The sequence below is a fragment of the Capsicum annuum genome, chromosome 7 (assembly GCF_002878395.1).
Source record: "Capsicum annuum cultivar UCD-10X-F1 chromosome 7, UCD10Xv1.1, whole genome shotgun sequence".
Lineage (NCBI taxonomy): Eukaryota > Viridiplantae > Streptophyta > Magnoliopsida > Solanales > Solanaceae > Capsicum > Capsicum annuum.
This window is the reverse complement of record NC_061117.1, coordinates 148,819,170-148,839,728: the sequence shown is the minus strand read 5'-3', so window position 1 is coordinate 148,839,728 and position 20,559 is coordinate 148,819,170. Positions and strand designations below refer to the sequence as shown.

Here is a 20,559-nt window from a genome sequence, read left to right as displayed (position 1 = left end):
TTATTGAAATTAATTTTTTTACAAATAAATACGCCTTTTTTTTTCTTGAAAATGGCACGTCAGCATTATGGGTGAAATTAATGCACTTTAAAGATGTTAAGAGGTAAATAAATAAAAATTTAGTTTAAGTGCTAAAGTAGATTGAGTAGACAAGTTCGGGATAAATCATGTCTTTTCTCTGAATATAATAATAAAAAGGAAAAATGCAATAGAGAAAACGACCGGTTTAATGTCCTTAGACCGGCCAAAAGGTATCAGACCGCGTTCTTCCGGTTCTTGGTCGTCGTTTGGGGGTTGACTTTTCTTATTCTTTTTGCCACCACTTTACAGATAGAGAAGAATCTCTAGTTGAAGCCTCAATATTCTCTACACAAAAATGGCCCTCTAAATCTGTAAGTGCTAAACTTTCATTTCAAAATTTCACTGAAGCTACAAATATTTTTTCTCCATTTCTTGGAGTATTCAGATTGGGTTCAGCCGTTTTTTATTTTCATTTGTTCTTTTGTGACAATTTAGCACATGACCCATAAGCCAAAAAACTACCTTGGTGTTCTTGAAATTCATTTTTTGTGACATATATATTGGAAGGAAATTACAGTTGTTCATACAGAGACTTTTTCTGGCTTGTGAATTGTGGGTATGGCTTAGAGTTGGTGATATTGTTTATTGATTTCTCATGGTTTTGGATGGAGAAGTATGTCTAATCTTCATAAAGTTATCGCCTTTATTATATAGTGTAAATAGGTAGCTCTTGGTTTTGCTTCGGATCCATTTATTAATCAGCTTTCCATAGGTAAATAAATGACATTAAACAGAGGCCGTGCCAGGATTTGAAGTTTGTGGGTTTTTCTGGCTAGCAACCGAACGTATAGCTCGTTTTAGTTATTGGGTTCACAATTAAATATTTTGTTATTAGGGTAGAAGGGTAGTAGGCAGTTGAACTTTAACTCACTTGGGGAGCACTATGTTTATTGTAGTATTAGTCTTATACATTTATTTCCTCTTGAGTTACCCACATTATTTCGTTGCTGTTGCTATTTCTTTTCTTTGAATGTTTTGTACTGTTTTCCTTATTAATTGACATGTTTCTTCACCATCGTATTCTTTTACTTTGATTTGTTGCACTTGAGCCGATGATCTCTGTGAAACAGCCTCTCTACCTCTATAAGGCAGGGGGTGAGGTTTGCGTCCATTCTACCCTCTCCAGACCCCATTTATGGGATTACACAGTGTATGTTGTTGTATTTACTGGATGTCCTAATCCAAATATAGTGTCTAAGCACAAGGTACTGGTTTTGTCCGTATCCGTACCTAATATTGTAGCTCCTCCCCTGATGCTACTTGTTTACAATGACATAAAATGATTCTGAAAAGAAGGAAACTGAGTTAGAAGTATCTGCAGTGTGATGTGGGGGTTGTTTGTGCTTTTTTAGAGGCTCCACGTGAGATGTTGTTGTTGAGTTAAGCTTCATCTGTTTCCCAAAATTTACATTGCCATTACTTTGATGTTTTTTTGATATGCTTTTTCAGGTTCTAATATCAAACTTCATCAAATATGCTGCCTCCACGTCCCAACGGCTTACCTCCGTCCTTATTTCTTGCATCTTCATCAGATGCCAGAGCATCAACTGATAATCAGGATCCCAGAATGAACTCTGATCAGCATCGTGAATCGCCTGCTGAGAGTGCTAGTTCAAGAGATACATGGCCTGTTATTGATGCTGCTACTCAAGTGAAGCTTGAGAATCAGAAAGCTGAAGATGGTTATTATGAACACTCTGTGATTCACAGGCCTGCTAGTGCAAATAAAGTCTCTCTTCTTGATATAGCAAGAGAACAAGTGGATATAATATCTGAAAAAATGTATTTGCTCCCTAATGAGTATTTAGAAGAGCTAAAGGGCAGGGTTCGAGGGATGCTTGAGGGAAATGGTGGTCCTCAGCAAAGAGATGAGTTTTTGTTTTTACAGAGGCTTGTTCAGAGTAGGTCTGATTTGACTGCAAAGTCATTGATTAAAGCTCATAAAGTCCAGCTGGAAATTCTTGTCGCCATTAATAGTGGCATTCAATTTTTCCTACATCAAAGTATGAATCTTTCTCAGAGTGTCCTGATTGAGGTTTTTGTATACAAGAGATGTCGGAATATAGCATGCCAAAGCCAGTTGCCTGCAGAAGATTGCCACTGTGAGATATGCACCAACCGAAAGGGATTCTGCAGCCTTTGCATGTGTGTAATCTGTAACAAGTTCGATTTTGAAGTAAATACATGTCGGTGGATTGGTTGCGACTCCTGCGCTCATTGGACTCACACAGATTGTGCAATTCGTGATAAGGAAATTGGACCAGGTCCTTCTACTGTGAATGGGCTGGGGTCTGCTGAAATGCAGTTTAGGTGTAGAGCATGCAATCGCACTTCTGAGCTTTTTGGTTGGGTGAAAGATGTATTCCAGCAATGTGCACCTACCTGGAATGGGGAATCATTGATAAGAGAACTAACTATTGTAAGTAAGATCTTTCGAATGAGTGAGAACACAAGAGGGAGGCAGCTGTTTTGGAAGTCTGAGGAGCTCATAGAAAAACTGAAGGGTGGAGTGGCGGAAACAACAGCTTGCAGATTTATATTAACTTTTCTCCAAGGTAGGTCCCATATCTTGCTTGCACTCTATTGCTCCTTCACTGTGTAGAAATGTATGCACAAAAAGGTATAATTCATCATATGGTTGATGTTGAACCTAAAAAGCATTTGCTTCTCCTATGAGAAGTTAGAAACAATTACAAAAATCTCATGCATGGAGAAAATTTCCTTTAAATGTTTCACTTTCCGTCCACCATTTGGGGATTGCGACACCCTGATTTCATAGAAGTGGTGCTTGATGGTAGTTTATGCATATTTAATGCTGTCACATGTATTTCTTGAAACTTGAGCTGTGCAAGTCTTCATTTTGCCTCGGTTTAAATGTTCCTTCATCTTCTTGTGACATCTTCACCCACCATACACACACAAAAGTATCCTTCAAAGCATTCAAAAACTTCTAAATGCTTTATATCTGGAAGTAGTAAGAGGGGGGTGATTGCTCTTTTTCAATTTGTGTCGACTTGCTATATCAGTCTGTTGACTTACGAGACAGTGTTAGGAAGGCTGTCTGAATACTGTAAAGAAAATTGCCGATAGTAAATATGACACCAAATATTTTATACTGGTTGGGATCCAGAATAGGTCTTACTCCATTGTCCATGGGTTGCAAGGGATTCTACTAGCTTTTCTTTTGGTGAATAAAGTAAATACAAGATTTGAGTAAAGCTTTTTGGCTTATACTCACACTCTTCTTCTTTTCCTCACTTCGGTACAATGCCTCACCAAATTATGTTTTTTCTTTCCTCTCCTTTTGAATACACAGCAAACTTCTAGAGAATACAATGCTTAATGAAAGTAGAGCAAAGAGCTAGAGAAGGTTGAGAGAAAAGTATGTCTCTTCCTTTAATCGTCCAAGCCTTTAAATAGGTGGGCTTAAAGTAGCCGTTTGGAGGATTTTGAAGTAGGGGAACCCACGAGATTTGATTTTTGGAAATTGGATGTAAAATATCCTCTTTCTCAGAATAAGGTTGGACCATCATAACGATCCCTTGATCCACGATTTGCTTCATTAAAAAAAGGATCTTGAAATCTTCTTTTCCTTTTCACAGGCAGTCTTGTTTACTCTTTTACTAGGTTGCTCAATCTTTTCCTACAGGGGAGAATATTGCACTTCTTCCTTTTTGATACAAGGAATATTTGATTTCCATAATCGTCCCTTGATTGATGCTAGAGATTTCCTGCAAGGTTGTCATACATCAAAATCAAACATTAGCAATCTCCTCCTTTTTTAGGATGACAACATAAAACTTAAAAGAATATAGTCAACTTCCCCTTTTTAGCTCCCCCTGTGTAGTCGAATGGTGTAGCTCCCGCTGAACAGCTAAGCTAGTCGACTTGTGTTTGTAACCTGTAAATAAGTTTTCTATCCCCCCTCCCTTTGACACAAAAAGGAAGAATAACAGAGTATGCAAATAACAGAAGATAACCAGCAAAACATGCAAGTAAAAGTATGAAAGTCGCAGGAGCGAGCTTATGCTCAAGTACAGAACCAAAACCAAAACAAAAAAAAACACATTGTCTTAAACGAACAACACAAGAACTAAGAACAAGCAGCAAGTGGAGGGGCAGCAGCATTCGGTTCACGACGAAGGAAATAAGCCAAGGTATTGGCTGTGGCGTCCTTCAGGTTTGTGAATTGAGTAGTAATCACAGTGGGGAAAGCATCAGTACTGGAGCAAATCTTAGCAGCAACCTTAATGGCCTCCTTAATTACTTGATCCAATTTGATACGCATGAGAGCAACATCAGCACCAGTTTCCTTTGTAGACTCCCTGTTTTTCTTCATCTGAAATGAGTGCCAAGGACAAGATCTTTGAGAGCATTGAGTCGTGCATCAATGTCAGTCAGATGATCAGAGATATCACAAGGAACAGAAGATGAATTAAGATTAGGAGGAGAGGAGTTCCATGACTTGGGAAAAGGAGTGCTAGGAGCACAAATTTCAGAATTGTGAACCCAAATTCCATCATTCAACCCATAAATCATACTTTTAAAAGATGTAGAGTTATAGCATTGCTTGACGGGAACAGAGGAAACATCTTCCATAGGGATATGGTAGGCTTCAAGAATGTGAGAAATAAGTAGACCATATCGGAGACTGGAAGGATCCAACGAAGCTTCAATTATGTAGTTTATGATAAAAGGGGGAAAGTTTGATCTTCCGCTGACTGCTGAGACAAAAGACAGTAGGTTAGCAAAGTGTCATGTTGAGAGAAAATAGAGAGAGAACCTGCACGAGTGAGAAGAGTGGTAGCCACAGTGTGAGCAACAACACATGTCTCAAAAGATAGATTTTTGGGCCCAAGAGCAAAGGGCAAATTTTCAGAAGATTCCACAACAATGAACCTTTTTGCCTGCTCAAAAGGGACATCAAAATCTGAGGGCCAAGGACTCTTAGGTGAAGTTGAGTAACCAGATCATTGAATGTCAAAAGATGGAGTCAAACATAGCACTCAAGGTAAATACGTTTACCCAAGATAAAGGTTTCAAATTCATCAACCCTGAAAGATCAAAGATTAGCATAGAACAAGCGAATAACGGGTTCATAAGCAACCTTAGGGGTAGAAGGAAAATAATTTGCCCATCCTTGTGCTTCAAATAAAGGCTTAATAGGGCAATGCATAGCCTCAAGTAAGTCTAAATCAACAAGTCTTCCATGGCCGAGTGGAAGTTCTTTAAGAGAGTAGAATAGAGATTCATTAGAAGGTCGCCAGAAATTAGATTTGACATTGAGTGAACTGTCAAAATCAAATTTCACTCTTAGAGCAATCAAAATCATCAGCAACAGCAGGTCACGTACCTAGCATTGAACAAGAAAAACTAGTGGAGGCTAAGGGAAGTTTCGCTCAGAACATTCAGAGTCAACAGGAAGAACAAGAGAAGAGGCTTTACCTTTTCCCTTGGGATGGGAACTTTTTCTAGAGGCTAAAGAAAAGGATTTAGGGTTTTTCGCCATTGAAGAGAATAGAGAGAGACTAAAGAGAGTTGTTTAGAGAAAGGTGAGAGACGGAATGAACATGAAGGGTGAAGATTCAAAGATAGTGGGAAGATGAAATGAAGGGATTAGAAAGAAGTGACAAGAGGGTGGCGTGAAAAGAAGTGTGAAAGCTGTAATGATTACAGTATTGAGGCATGTGACAGTCGCCAAAGATGCATCCATAAATACAAGTACATCAATTAAAGGGAAGCATTTAATGCAAGTACTTCACATATTAAAAATCAAATCAGGAAAGAAAATAAGTACCAATTTAAAAAGGTTTGGTATAATTTCCCAAGATTTTCGGGGATTGCAGTATCTTTCTTCCAAAAGAGGTTTGGTAAAAATATCAGCAATTTGAAAATCAGTGGTAACAAATAATAATTCAATATCACCTTTTAACACATGATCCCTAATGAATGATGCTTAATATCAATATATTTAGCTCTAAACTGATGCATAGGATTTTTTGAAAGACAAATAGCACTAGAGTTATTACAAAATATTTTAATAGGTTCAAAGCAGATATCAAAATCACTAAGCTGATGAGTCATCCATAGCAATTGAGCACAACACAAACCAATGGAAATATACTCAACTTCACTGGTGGAAAGAGATACACAATTTTGTTTCTTGCTATTCCATGAGATATGTGAATTCCCTAAGAATTGGCAAGTCCCACTTGTACTCTTCCTATCATTTTTATGACCTACATAGTCTACATATGAGAAATCTTTAAGAACAAAATCAGTAGATTTAGGATACCATATGTGAAACAGTACCAATGAGATATCTAATATGCGTTTGACAGTAGTCTGGGAGCTGACTGAAATCTAATGCGTTTGACGATGAGTTAATTTTTTAGAAAAAGATGCGTGCAAAAATGATCCTTTTTAACACAAGGGCGAGGTCAACAGTGTTAATTTTGCCTTGAATTATCTTTTTATTTTTTTATTTTTTTTATCTCCAATCAAATTTTTAATATCCTTTTTCTTCCTTTAAGTTTTTTAGGTATAATTTCGGTCACATTCATTTTGCTTCATATAATAATGCTCACGCGAAATGTATTTTCAATCTATAGTTATATATATAACATACGTTATAACAACAATTTAAAACACATGTAATAGTCTTTCTCTAGAGCTGACTGAAATCTAGCACATTTGCACACATTAAACATAATATCTGGTCGGCTGATGGTTAAATACAATAAAGAGCCAACCATTCCACGATATTTAGTTTTATCAACCTTCTTGCCTCCATCATCAGCTACAAGAACACAAATAGAACTCATTGGAGTGCTAGATGGTCTAGCATTAGGCATATCTAATTTTTGTATGAGTTCCTTGACATATTTGATTTGACAGATAAAAATTCCCTTAAAGGATTGGTAAATTTGTAATCCCAAGAAAAATGTTAACTCACCCATTATACTCATTTCGAAGGCACTCTACATAAGCTTAGAAAATTTCTTGCACAAATTAGGGTTAGCACTATCAAATATGATGTCATCAACATACATTTAAATAATGAGATTCCTAGTAGAGGTTCTTTTAATGAAGAGAGTAGTATCAATTTTTCTTTTTGTAAAATCATGATCAGTTAAAAAGTTGCTCAGTCTTTCATACCAAGCTTGGGGAGCTTGCTTCAAACCATAAAGAGCTTTTGACAATTTAAGAACATGATAAGGGAACTTAGGATTTTCAAAATCAGGAGGTTGTTTATCAAAGATTGTTCATCAATGAATCCGTTTAAGAAAGCACTTTTGACATCTATTTGAAAAAGTTTAAAACCTCTATGAGATGCATATGCTAGTAAAATTTGAATAGATTTTAATCTTGCTACTAGTGCAAAACTCTCATCATACTCGGCTCCTTCTTATTGTGAGCAACTTTGAGCAACTAGACGAGCTTTTTTTGAGCCACTTTACCAGATTCATTCATCTTGTTTCTGAAGATCCATTTAGTGCCAATGATGGGAGTCTTTTTAGGTTTTGGAATCAGTGTCCACACATTATTTTTCCCAAACTGCTTTAGCTCATCCTTTATAGCTTTGACCCAACTTTCATCATTTAGGGCCCCATTTACCTTTGGCTCAAGTTGAGATATGAGTGCAACGTTTGCTCTTTTCTTGCTAGAGGTTCTAGATTTCATTCCATCCTTAGAACTCCAATGGTGAATTTCTTTGGATATTTAGGCTCAATTCTCCATTCATTAGGAACAATGTCTATAGCAAATTGATTTTCAGTGATATCAATCGACTGTGTTGGAGTAACTTTGACAATTTTAACTTGTTCAATATCATCATCTGTTCTACTAGGATTCTCAATAATACGATTTGTATAATCAAGAATAACATGAACAGATCCCTTAATACAAATAGTGCGTTTATTGAAAATTCTGTAAAAACTACTAGAGTTAGAATAACCCATGTAAATACTTTCATCACTTCAAGGATCAAACATACCAATGTTGTCTTTTCCATTGTTGTGAACGAAACATTTACATCCAAACGGATGAAAAGAACTAATCTTGAATTTCTTATTGTTCCATAGTTCATAGCGGGGTGTCGTCCGAATTGGTATGATAAGACACCTGTTTAGAATATGACAAGTGGTACTTACAACTTTTGCGCAGAATTTGTGAGGTAGAGAGTGTGCACAGATCATGGTTCGAGCCATATCTTGTAGGGTTATGTTTTTGCGTTCCGCAACTCTATTTTGCTGAGGTGATCTTAGAGTGGAGAAATTATGAGTATAGCCTTGATCATTGCAAAATGTTTCAAATCCTTTGTTTTCAAATTCTACATCATGATCACTCCTAATAGCAGTAATGTTACTATCACTCCTAATCGCAGTAATATACTCCCTCTGTTTAAAAAAGAATGACCTACTTTCCTTTTTAGTCCGTTTAAAAAAGAATGACCCCTTTTCTTTTTTGGCAATATTTTAATTTCAACTTTCCACATGGCATGTTTAGGGCCACAAGATTAAAGAGCATTTTGGTACATTTGACACAACTTTAATTTAAGGCCACAAGATTCAAAGGTCTTCTTTATTTTCTTAAACTTTGTGCCAAGTCAAAGTAGATCATTCTTTTTGAAACAGAGGGAGTAATAACTTTTGTCCCTTTGAACCTTTTCATAAAAAACCTTTAAAATTCTTTAGGGTATCATCTTTGTTATATAAAAGCATAACTCAAGTAAAATGAGAGTAATCATCAATTATTACAAGAGCATGCCTTACTCCTCCAATGCTAGCAGTTCTAGTGGGACCAAAAAAGGTCCATATGGAGTAGCTACAAAGGTTTAGTAGTAGAGACAATATTTTTAATAGGAAAGGAGTTTTTTGTTTGCTTACCAAGTTGACATGCATGTGAGTCCTTGTGTAGTCTAATTTGGGAAGTCCAATAACAAGCTCATGTTTGGCTAATTTCTCAATAAGCCTCATACTTGCATGACCAAGCGTCTTATGCTAGATCCATGGATCTTTTGATATAGAAGCCAAACAGATGTGTTTATCCATTCGTTTGATAAAGTCCAGAACATTTACATTTCTATGTCTATTTCCAGGGAGAAACGGTTTTTCAAGCTTTCAATTTGAATCTTACCTCCAAACCAGCATGACACAATCGACTTATACTCAACAAATTGTAGTTCAAGCTTTTGATAAGATAAATTAGTAATATCATATGATTCATTAAAAAATATAGTACCAATACCTATTACTCTGCTTCGGAATTATCTCCAAAGCTGATATCCCCTCCATCAAAGTCATCAACAAATTTAAATAAGCTTTTGCTCCCAGTTTGTGATTTGAACACGCACTATCAAGATACCATTTCCCTTTAGACTTTGAATGGTGTTCCTGCAAAACAAATGTATCACTTATTTTTTGATACCCAAGTGTTCTTGGGTCCTTTGGAGTTGGTATTGGATTGGTAGACTCGGTTTTGAATTTCCAAATCTATTTTCCTGGATTTCATGAATGAAATATGCAATTATAGTATTTATGACTAGACTTACGACGGTGATAGCATGAAAGATGAGAGTATTTTTCAGAGTTTGGGCAACTATGATAAGTATTATGATTGTGATTGATTGGTCTGGTTGACTTGTTTGAGTTAGTTGACCATTTAAACCCTTCACAACTATAATATCTATTGTCTTAAGTGGATCTACCACTGTCAGCTGACTTGGAAGAATCAGTCAACTGATTTGATATTACAATACTATGACGGGAAGATTTTATATCTATTGTCTTAAGTGGATCTACCACTGTCAGCTGACTTGGAAGAATCAGTCGACTGATTTGATATTACAATACTATGACGGGAAGATTTTTGAAAACTGTTTACTTTAAATTTTAATTCATCAATTTGTTCTTGAAGAAAATCTTTTTTTCAATTTCACAAAGAGTTTAATTTTCCAGTTTCTTCTTTCCATTAATAAAGCCGTTCTTCATCACGTGCTTTATTTAACTCAACTATGAATTGATTTATAATAAATTTTGCAAATTTATGCACTCATTGCAAGATTCAGTTCTTACTTGATCGGATTCTCCAATAACCATGAAGCAGACATCCCCAATGTTGTCGTTTTTGTTTTTAGAGTGGTCTTCACACCCCAGCTGTTGAAAGTCTTTTGACCCTTTTGGAGGGTGACAATCATAAGCTATGTGACCGTATTTATCAACAATTATAGCATGTACCTTTATTCCTGGTGTGCTCAGTAATTTGCTTTCCTTTTGAGTAATTTGGTTTTCGTCTTCTTTTATTTCTGGATCTCCTATAGTTGTCAACAACTGTCCTGGTGATAAGAGTAAGTTCATCTTCATCTAAGACATCATCTTCTTCTTCGCTTGTAGCTTTGAAAGCCAAAGTTCATCTTCATCTAAGACATCATCTTCTTCTTCGCTTGTAGCTTTGAAAGCCATAATCTTTTTTTTTCATCTTGCAGTTGATCCTTCTTGTTCAGATGAGCTTTTTCAAAGGCAATAAGATCTCCTCTTACTTCATCATAGGTCATCTTGTTCAGATTCATACTTTCAAGAACCACAACCTTGGAAAGCCATTGAGAAGGCAAAATTCTGAGAATCCCGGTGATTTGATCAGTTACAGGATAAGTCTTTCCTCAATGGATTCTCCATCTTTCATCTCAAGAGTCCATATTCATAGACCAGTAAACTCACAAGAATTTGCTTGACTTTCTCAGTTCCCTTCATATGTGACCTCTAGTTTGTCCCACATTTCCTTGGCAGTTTCACAACAAGAGATCTTTTCATATTCTTTACCACCGATAGCATTGTACAAAACATTTTTTGCCTTTGAGTTGATTTAAATTACTTCTATTTGTTCATCAGTGTAGTCCCCCAAAGTTGGAATGTTTTCCGTTGATGCTTGTCCATCATCCGATCTCTTTCCATCTTTGTTTGCAGGGACATGTGGAAGATCATCAAGCTTGATCACTTTCCACACCTTCACATCATAGGATTTTATGAAGATCTCCATCCTTATCTTCCCATGAGAGAAATGTTTCCCATTGAAGTAGGGGAATTTGGTTTGAGATGTACCTTCACAGAACAGTGCTTCGGCAACAATTTGATCCATCATCTTTTCTCACATTGCGGTTAGGCAAATATATGTGAGTCCAGGCTGATACCAATTGAAAGTAGTAAGAGAGAGGGGGTGGGGGTGGATGAATTACTCTTTTTGGATTTGTCAGTCGACTTGCTATATTAGTCAATTGACTAACAAGACAGTGTTGGGAAGGCTGTTTGAATACTGTAAAGAAAATTGCCGATGGTAAATATGACACGAAATATTTTATATTGGTTGGGCCGACAATAGGGCTTAGTCCAGTCCCCTTGGGTTGCAAGAATTCTACTAGCTCTTTTTTTAGTGAATAAAGTAAATGCATGATTTGAGTAAAGCTTTTTGGCTTATACTCACACTCTTCTTCTTTTTCTCACTTTGATACAATGCCTCACCACCTATGTTTTTCTTTCCTCTCTTTTTGAATAGTGAACAAACTTCTAGAGAATACAATGCTTAATGAAAGTAGAGCAAAGAGCTAGAGAAGGTTGAGACAAAAAGCATGTCTCTTCCTTTAACTGTCCAAGCCTTTAAATAGGCGGGCTTAAAGTAGCCGTTTGGAGGATTTTGAACTAGGGTAACCCAAGAGATTTGATTCTTGGAAATTAGATGTAAAATATTCTCTTTCCAAATGCCTCTTTTACTAGGTTGCTGAATCTTTTCCTTCAAGGGAGAATATTGCACTTCGTCCGTTTTGATACAAGGAATATTTGATTTCCATAATCGTCCCTTGATCGATGCTAGAGATTTCCTGCAAGGTTCTCATACATCAAAATCAAACATTAACAATATCTACATGCAGATGAGGCTTAGTTCGTTGATTGATATGTAGAGCTCAGGATGTATAAAATATTTTCATCTTTAGTCTAGGTAACATGGGATGAAACATGTAACAATAGCTCATGACAAGATTTTGAGCCTATAATCTTGGTATCAGATAAACTCTTAATGTTAAGAGGTAGGCAGAGATCAAAGAAACGTTTGATACATAAAAGATCCCTTTCATGCTTTTCCCATGTTTCTCACATCATGTTTTTCTGTGCATCATAGTTATTTTTTGCTATGGAGAAGATTAATATTTACCAATAGGGAGAAGAAACAATACAAACGTGGAGGACGCGGTCCTCACTTACATTCGCAGTTTCATATCAGCCCCTGAGAATGGTGTAAATGTCTAAGATCAGCATGTCATGATGTGAAGGCCCCGTACAACTTTGAGAGATATAAGAAATGAGAGGCATCCCTTTCTAGATTTCAGATGAATGTAGTTTTCAATTTGGTCGCAGCAAAGGCAAGAGTCGCTTGCGTGCCAAACAAAACGACTGATTCCTGTCAAGCACCCAAGGACACCCAAGGCCAAGGGTGTGGCCTAGTGGTCAACGAAGTGGATGGAACCATGAGGTCTCTGGTTCAAATTCCAGCAGAGACAAAAAACATTACATGATTTCTTCCCATCTGTCCCCACCTTGGTGGGCAATGTTATTAGGTACCTATTGCTGGTGGGAGGTGGCAGATATCCAGGGCCGAGGATCTACAATTACGATAAACTAAGTTGCGCGGACTCATCACTTTCGATGCCGCACCCGTGTCGGATTCTTCAAAAATACACTTTTTGGCGAATCCGACACACACCCATTGACATTTTTGACGAGTCCGAGCAACATAGACGATAAATCCTGTAATTATATTGAAAAATATAGTGAGCCTATAAGTATCATCTGTTGGGACCCATAATAAAATGAATCGCTGGTTCAATGGCAAGGAAGGGACCTCTAAAGCTCCTTGACCAGTGATATGATCCTATTTCAATTGCATTTGATTTGTATTGCATTTGTTTTGATAAGTAGCTGGTTCATAATTAGTTTGTAGTAATCAAACACGTGCATAGCATGTGAGGGAATTAATGTCCATTAGTTAGTGAGGCATGTGCTTTGCACATGAGGGAGTGAGCTGTCCATTTAGTAGTTACAGTTCGTTGTAACTAACTCTCCCTCCATCAGTGTTCCATTTCCATGTAACCTGGCTATTGTAAAGCTCATTGAATAATGCTCAAGTGAAATAATGTTTTCTTCTTCCTTACAAATCTAGAATCTCAATTAGGGTTCTTGAGTGAACTGTTCAGGAGTAATTTGCATATTTACTCCTTAGGTTTTCTCAAAGTGGCCGTCAATTCAATCGAGAATTCTGAGCTGCTACAACCAGCTGTGATCAATTCCTGCCGAGTGCAATTATTTTTTAAAATTCAAACTCCTTTTTAAGTTATTAGAATATGGTAAGTGCTGAACGTTTTACTCTTTTTCCTTTTTAATACATGAGTAACAAAGTCAACTAAAAAGGAAATAAAATTCTACTTTTACCAAATCCTAATACTCCAAATCTAAATTGATATCAAAAGTGAGATACAAGAAAAACTTTGGATTTTAAAAAATCGTTTTGGTTCTTCTTCCTCTTCCAATTCACCAACTCACCCCTTGCTCGTCCAGGTTCATCTCCCACATTCTTTTTTCTTTTTATTTGTTTCTTTACATTTGTATCTGTGAGAAATAATCAAGAAAAATATTATTGAATTGTTGTCTCTAAATTATTACATTGAGATCCTATTTATAGACACTACATTCCAATTTTATTCCTAATAGGACACTACATTTCAATCCCTTTCCAAGTAGATTTCAATATGTTATTTTTATTCATATTCTAACACTTCCCCTCAAGCTGGTGCATACAAGTCATATGTACCAAGCTTGTCACAAATGTAATTAATACGAGGACTGGTGAGGGACTTGGTGAAGATATTTGCAAGTTGACACTTGACTTCACAAATTTTGTAACAATATCTCCCGAGAGTATCTTTTCTCTGACAAAGTGACAATCAATCGCTATGTGCTTGGTTCTCTCATGGAACACTGGATTAGATGCAATATGAAGGGCTGCCTGATTATCACTTACAAGTTCCATCTTACCTGTTTCTCCAAATTTTAATTCTCTCAGCAATTGCTTGATCCAAACTAGCTCGCAAGTTGCTGCAGCCATTGCTCGATACTCTGCTTTGGCACTAGATCGAGCAACCACACTCCGTTTCTTACTCTTCCAGGATACCAAATTACCTCCTACTAAAACACAATATTCAGATGTAGAACGTCTATTAGAGGGTGATCTTGCCCAATCAGCATCTGTATATCCAATGATATTGCCTCGATCCTTGAAGAGTAGTCCTTTACCTGGAGATGACTTTATATATCGCAAAATTCGAACAATTGCATCCCAATGACTATCATAGGGGAAGTCATAAACTGACTTACAACACTCACAGGAAAAGAGATGTCAGGTCTAGTCACTGTGAGATAATTCAACTTTCCAACCAACCGCCTATACCTTCCAGGATCACTAAGTGGCTCCCCCTGTCCTGGCAGAAGTTTAGCATTTGGATCCATAGGAGTGTCAATGGGTCGACATCCCATCATTCCTGTTTCCTCAAGAATGTCTAAAATATACTCGCGTTGAGAAATAACAATACCTGCGCTGGACTGAACAACCTCAACCCTAGAAAGTATTTCAATCTGCCAAGGTCTTTAGTCTGAAAATGCTGAAAGAGATGTTCCTTCAAGTTAGCGATACCATTTTGATCATTGCCGATGATAATAATATCGTCAACATAAACCACCAAATAGATACGCAGATTTGGTTCAGAATGGCGATAAAACACTGAATGATCAGCTCCACTACGAATCATGCCAAACTCCTGAATAACTGTGCTAAACTTTCCGAACCTGGCTCGAGGGGATTGTTTCAAACCATAGAGTGACTTGCGCAATCGACATACAAGGCTACTAGACTCCCCCTGAGCAACAAAACCAGGTGGTTGCTCCATATAAACTTTTTCCTCAAGATCACCATGCAGTAAAGCATTCTTAATGTCCAGCTGATAAAAAGGCCAATGACGAATGGCAACCATAGAGAGAAAAAGACGGACTGATGCTATTTTAGCCACGGGAGAGAAAGTACCACTATAATCAAGCCCAAATATCTGTATATATCCTTTGGCAACAAGGCGAGCCTTTAGCCGATCAACCTGACCATCTGGACCAACTTTGATTGTATAAACCCAATGACAACCAACAGTAGATTTACCTGCAGGAAGGGAAACAAGCTCCCAAGTACCACTCGTATGTAAAGCAGACATCTCATCAATCATAGCCTGTTTCCATCCTGAATGGGAAAGTGCTTCACTTCTAGTCTTAGGAATGGAAATAAAGGACAAAAATGATACAAAAGCTTAATGGGGTGATGACAAACGATGATAACTCAAGAAAGTATAATGTGGGTTAGCATTACGAGTGGATCTTATACCTTTTTGAAGTGCAACTAATTGACTAGGAAGAGGCAGGTCCGCAGTAGGGGAAGCCGTCAGGCGCAGGACATGAATCAGGACATGAATCATCTGGGACTGATATTGGACGTGGGCGCCGGTGATAAGTCAAAAGTGGTGGCACTGTGGCTGGAGATGGAGAAGTAACCGTAGATTCCTCAAAGATTGGTGTGGGTAAGACTAGAGGTATGGGTAAAACCTCAGAGATATTAAGATGATTAGAAGATGTATATAGTAAGGTTGAGATTCAAAGAATGTGACATCAGTGGACATAAGGTAGCGACCTAGATCAGGTGAATAGCATTGAAACCCTTTTTGAACTCGAGAGTAACCAAGGAAGACACATTTGAGAGCACGAGGGGCTAATTTATCTTTTCCTGGGGCTAAGTTATGAACAAAATATGTGCTCCCAAAAACACGAGGAGGGATAGAGTAGAGATGTGCCTGAGGAAATAGTATGAAATGGGGAACTTATTCTGGATCGAAGATGATGGCATTCTGTTAATGAGATAGCATGATGTGAGGACCGCATTGCTCCAAAAACGCAATGGAACATGGGATTCAATGAGAAGAGTGCGAGTAGTCTCAATGAGATGCCTATTTTTTTTATGCTATACCGTTTTACTGAGGGGTGTATGGACATGATGTTTGGTGAATGATTCCTTGATGAGTCATAAACTCCTGAAACTGGGAGGATAAGTATTCTAAGGCATTATCACTACGAAAAGCACGAATAGAAACACCAAATTGATTTTGTATTTCAGCACAAAATCTTTTGAATATAGAGAATAACTCGGAACGATCTTTCATTAAGTAAACCCAAGTACATCTTGAAAAATCATCGATGAAAGTAACAAAGTAGCGAAATCCTAACGGTGAACTGACTCTACTAGGTCCCCAAATATCGGAATGAACTAATGAGAAAATAGACTCTGAGCGACTCTCAATACTACGTGAAAATGTAGCACGGGTGTGTTTCCCAAGTTGACACGACTCACAATCTAATGTGGATAGACTAGACAAACTAGGCACCATCTTTTGTAGCTTGGATAGACTAGGATATCCTAAACGTTTGTGAATAAGATTGGGAGGATCTGTAGCGGAGCATGCTGTGAAGGAATTTGAAGCTGTAAAATGGTAAAGGCCCTGTGATTCATGTCCTATGCCAATTGTCTGTCCCGTTTTGCGGTCCGGCATTAAAAAAGAATCATAAAAAAAAGTTATACTACAATTAAGGGCACGTGTCAAACGACTAACAGATGCAAGATTAAAAGGACAACCAGAGACATAAAGAACACAGTCTAGAGTGATAGAAGATAGGGGTTTGGCTTGTCCAACTCCTTTTGGCTCTATTCGAATTCCATTAGCTTAAGTAATAGCTGGAAGAAATTGTGAATAAATAATATCAGGCAAAAGTGATTTATCACCAGAAATATGATCAGAAGTACCTGAGTCCACAACCCAGTTGAGGCGATTGGTAGAAATTATATTCCTTGTCAGATAAATACACTTGTTGATAACCTGTGGTGTTAGACTGAGCAATATGAGCATTTTTAGTTGATCGACCATGCAAAGAATAGCATATTCCACGAGTATGTCCAAGCCTATTACAATAACTACACTTAGGTCTAGAATAACATACGCCACGAGTATGTCCAAGCCTTTTACAATAACTACACCTAGGACGAGATCTTCCAAATTGACCTTCCCCTCATCGATTCTTCATGGACTGTGACGTTTGATTTTCTGATCTTCTCATTAAGCGCTCAGATTTAATCATTGGACTTGAACTTCCAATTTCAATATTTTTGATAAAGAATTAATCATAGGACTCCAACAGTATCTATTTTTTCTTTTTCTATAACTTCTCATGACATTCTAATTTGCACTTTTATTGTCTGTAGAGTTGTAGATAACATTCTTTGTCACTTGGTTTGTTGTCTATTGATTAATTAAATTGTTAAAAGATAAAGTTAGTTTTTTTTAGCCTTAGAAATCAAAATAGATATCAATTCTTGTGCTCGTGACTCATAATCCTCTGTATGTGTTGTGGGGACTCATGACCCCTCCACGTGGTCAGGCGCATACCGGAAGCTTTAGTGCACCGGGCTGTCCTTTTTTTAGTTCTTTCTCTATAAGTTATATTATATTTGGGGAGATATACTAGTTCATAAATAATTTTAATGGTGTTATATTATATTTGTGGAGATACTCTAGTTCATAAATAATTTTAATGGTTTTCAATACAGGTGTTTTTGTGATCTAGAGTAGCATATATGTATTTTTTATCTTTTAATTTGACATAACTGATAAAGTCGACTGATATTTTATTAGTTCGGTTAGCGGTTTAGTATAATTAAAAATCGCTAATAGATAAGTCGAACCATTAAGCACAAAAATTCAATTAAACCGCTCCATGCCCTTTAGCTATTGTTCTTGAGAAATGACCCGGTCTGGCCCATTCTTCGAAAGAAGTTTTTATAGGATCCCTACCTACCAAAATTTTAATTTCTGGTTCCGGCGAATGAATAAATAAGTACCTTTACTGGGAATCCACAAGTTTAAAATCCTGTATCTGCCTCTGCAATTATCCTGTGAAATTATTCGAGTGCCTGAAAGCTGACCCAGAATCATGGTCATCAAAAACAAAAAGACTGATTCCTGTCGCATATTCCAATCCAAGCTCAAAAGAAGTCAATTGTATAGCAGATTACCACACTTGTGACTCGTGTATAAAAGTGAATTATCTCAAATGAAATGATTAAGTTTGCTTTCTCTCTTAATCTACATACTTAACAGTTTATAACATCCTGATTTTTAAATTTGTGGTTAACTCCTGTTCAAGCATCCTTCTTTCATCTGTTTTTTTCTTCTCTCATATCTGCTCTTATGTTCTTCAGCTTCAGTATTGCAAATTTAAATCTGTCCTTGAATATGTTTTTAGTACTCCATATTCTCTGCTCAATTATCAACCATCAACCATCTCTTGCGTGATTTTCCGTTGGCTGAGTTCTAGCTTTGGTACAATAGATGTGGGAAACAAACTTTCACACTTCACAATAGGTTAAAGAGAGAGCAATCTGGTGTGTGACTTGTTTTCCCTTTTTGTTTTAGGTTTGGGTGATAAATTTGTTGGTTTTTACTAGCTTGATAAATATAGTTATCGTAGATGCTAAGATGTTGTAGATTCAAAAGATGTTCCTTCGAAAGTTCCTGGAGGAACTTCAAAAAGATTTGTATCATCCCTAATGAGAAACTGCTGCCTCATTGCCACCTATGGTTCATGCTTATCACTTTTTGATTCTTCAAGTTCCTTAGCAACTCCGTCGTCACTATGTCCAATTTCTCTCTTTATTAAGTTCTCTTTTTCCAAAATTTAGTGTGAGAAATTTCCTGTTAAAAAGGCCAGAAGTAGTGATTTACAGTTGCACTAGTAGAAATGTGTCACTGTCAACAGCTTGCTCGAGTTTGAAGGTTCCATATGCCACCACATTAGGATTACTTTCTCCTTGTCCTGCCTCCCTTTACTGTCAATTCCTTCTTTTTCCTCCCCCCGCGCAATTCCTTTGAGGTTCCTTCTTGCCTATGTACTCCCCAGAAGAGATACTTAACGCGTTAGTTACAGCACTGCATGGGACTGACTACTATGCCTACATGCCCATCTAGCGCAGTGGCTTGGAAGCAAGCTAACTTGACCATCTTCCAAAGTTCCAAATAATTTACTGACTCAAGGCTGTAAGGGTGGACTGCTCTACATTCAGCTACACCATGATTGGTTCCCCTAACACCAGATTTAATACATGCATGTAGGCAATTCTCAACCAAGGAAAATGCTGCATGCAAGGCATGGATAGAAGGTTTATGCGAGGGACCTCTTTTCTTTATCTGTTTCTATCTGATAAGACGAAATTCATTCTTTTCGTATGGAAGAGTCTCCTCTTCATCTTTCGTTTTCTCAGTTACTAGTAGCTGAAAATATAGTAGTTGTAAAATGCATGGCATAATTTCTTCATGCCTCTTCATTTGTTTCTTGGAAGAACTATTCTGAATATCATCTGTTAATGTACTTATTTTGGTGAAGAGCTTGAGATAGATTCATCAAATAGCTATGAGGCTGGAAATAATGGAAGGATGATTCCACCCCAGGAGGCATGCAACCGAATTGCTGCAGTGGTACAAGAAGCAATGCAGACAATGGATATAGTGGCCGATGAAAAAATGAGGATGCTAAAGAGAGCTCGCCAAGCTCTCGAGACTTGTGATCATGAACTGGAGGAAACAGTCAAGGAAGTTGCAGAACTCAAACTGGAGAGGCAGCGAAAAAGGCTACAGATGGATGAATTAGAGGGCATTGCTAGGCTTAAAGAAGCAGAAGCAGATATGTTCCAGCTTAAGGCAGATGAGGCAAGACGAGAAGCTGACAGGTTGCAGAGGATTGCTCTTGCAAAATCAGGGAAATCAGAAGAAGACTATGCCAGCAGTTACCTTAAACAACGTCTTAGTGAGGCTGAAGCTGAGAAGCAATTCCTTTTTGAGAAGATTAAACTTCAAGATCAGAGTTCTCGTTCATCACAAGGCAATGACATCGGTGATACTTCACAAGAACTTTACTGTAAAATACAAGAGATCCTTAAGAGTGTGTAGAGCTCCCAGCAATGCCAGAAAACCATCCAAAAGAACATCTTTCTAAGTGGCCTGATCTTTATTCATGGTTTGTGTCATTTTAAATTATTTTGAAAGATACATTGGCAAGACAGCGGCCCTAAAACCTTGTATAATTGCTTAATTTGCTTTTATTGATGAAATTGACTCTAGTACCAGTATGTACTCGCTGTAGCCAGAAACAATTCAGTATCAACTCAAGACTGAATTAAACGCTAAAAGCCAAGCTTATTAGTATGAAGCTCTACTGAAATTATCTAATTAAATAAAACTGCACATAGCAATTGACAAGAAGCATTAAAAAGCCTAGGATTCATGCAAAGTGTTCC

General features: G+C 37.3%; 1 protein-coding gene across 3 annotated transcripts; it reads left to right on the top strand.

Moving 5' to 3' along the window:
* The first annotated feature begins 213 nt into the window (after window positions 1-213).
* On the top strand, window positions 214-20,388 carry LOC107878125 (OBERON-like protein). 3 transcript variants are annotated; one of them, XM_016725009.2, is made up of 3 exons: window positions 214-392; window positions 1,531-2,636; window positions 19,650-20,388. In XM_016725009.2, exons 2-3 carry the CDS (start codon window positions 1,556-1,558, stop codon window positions 20,210-20,212), a joined length of 1,644 nt encoding a protein of 547 aa, XP_016580495.1. In that variant the 5' UTR covers window positions 214-392; window positions 1,531-1,555; the 3' UTR covers window positions 20,213-20,388. The 3 variants fall into 3 exon arrangements, with proteins under 3 accessions (XP_016580495.1, XP_016580497.1, XP_016580496.1); XM_016725011.2 differs by having other exon boundaries at window positions 220-637; XM_016725010.2 differs by having other exon boundaries at window positions 220-694.
* The last annotated feature ends 171 nt before the right edge of the window (window positions 20,389-20,559 follow it).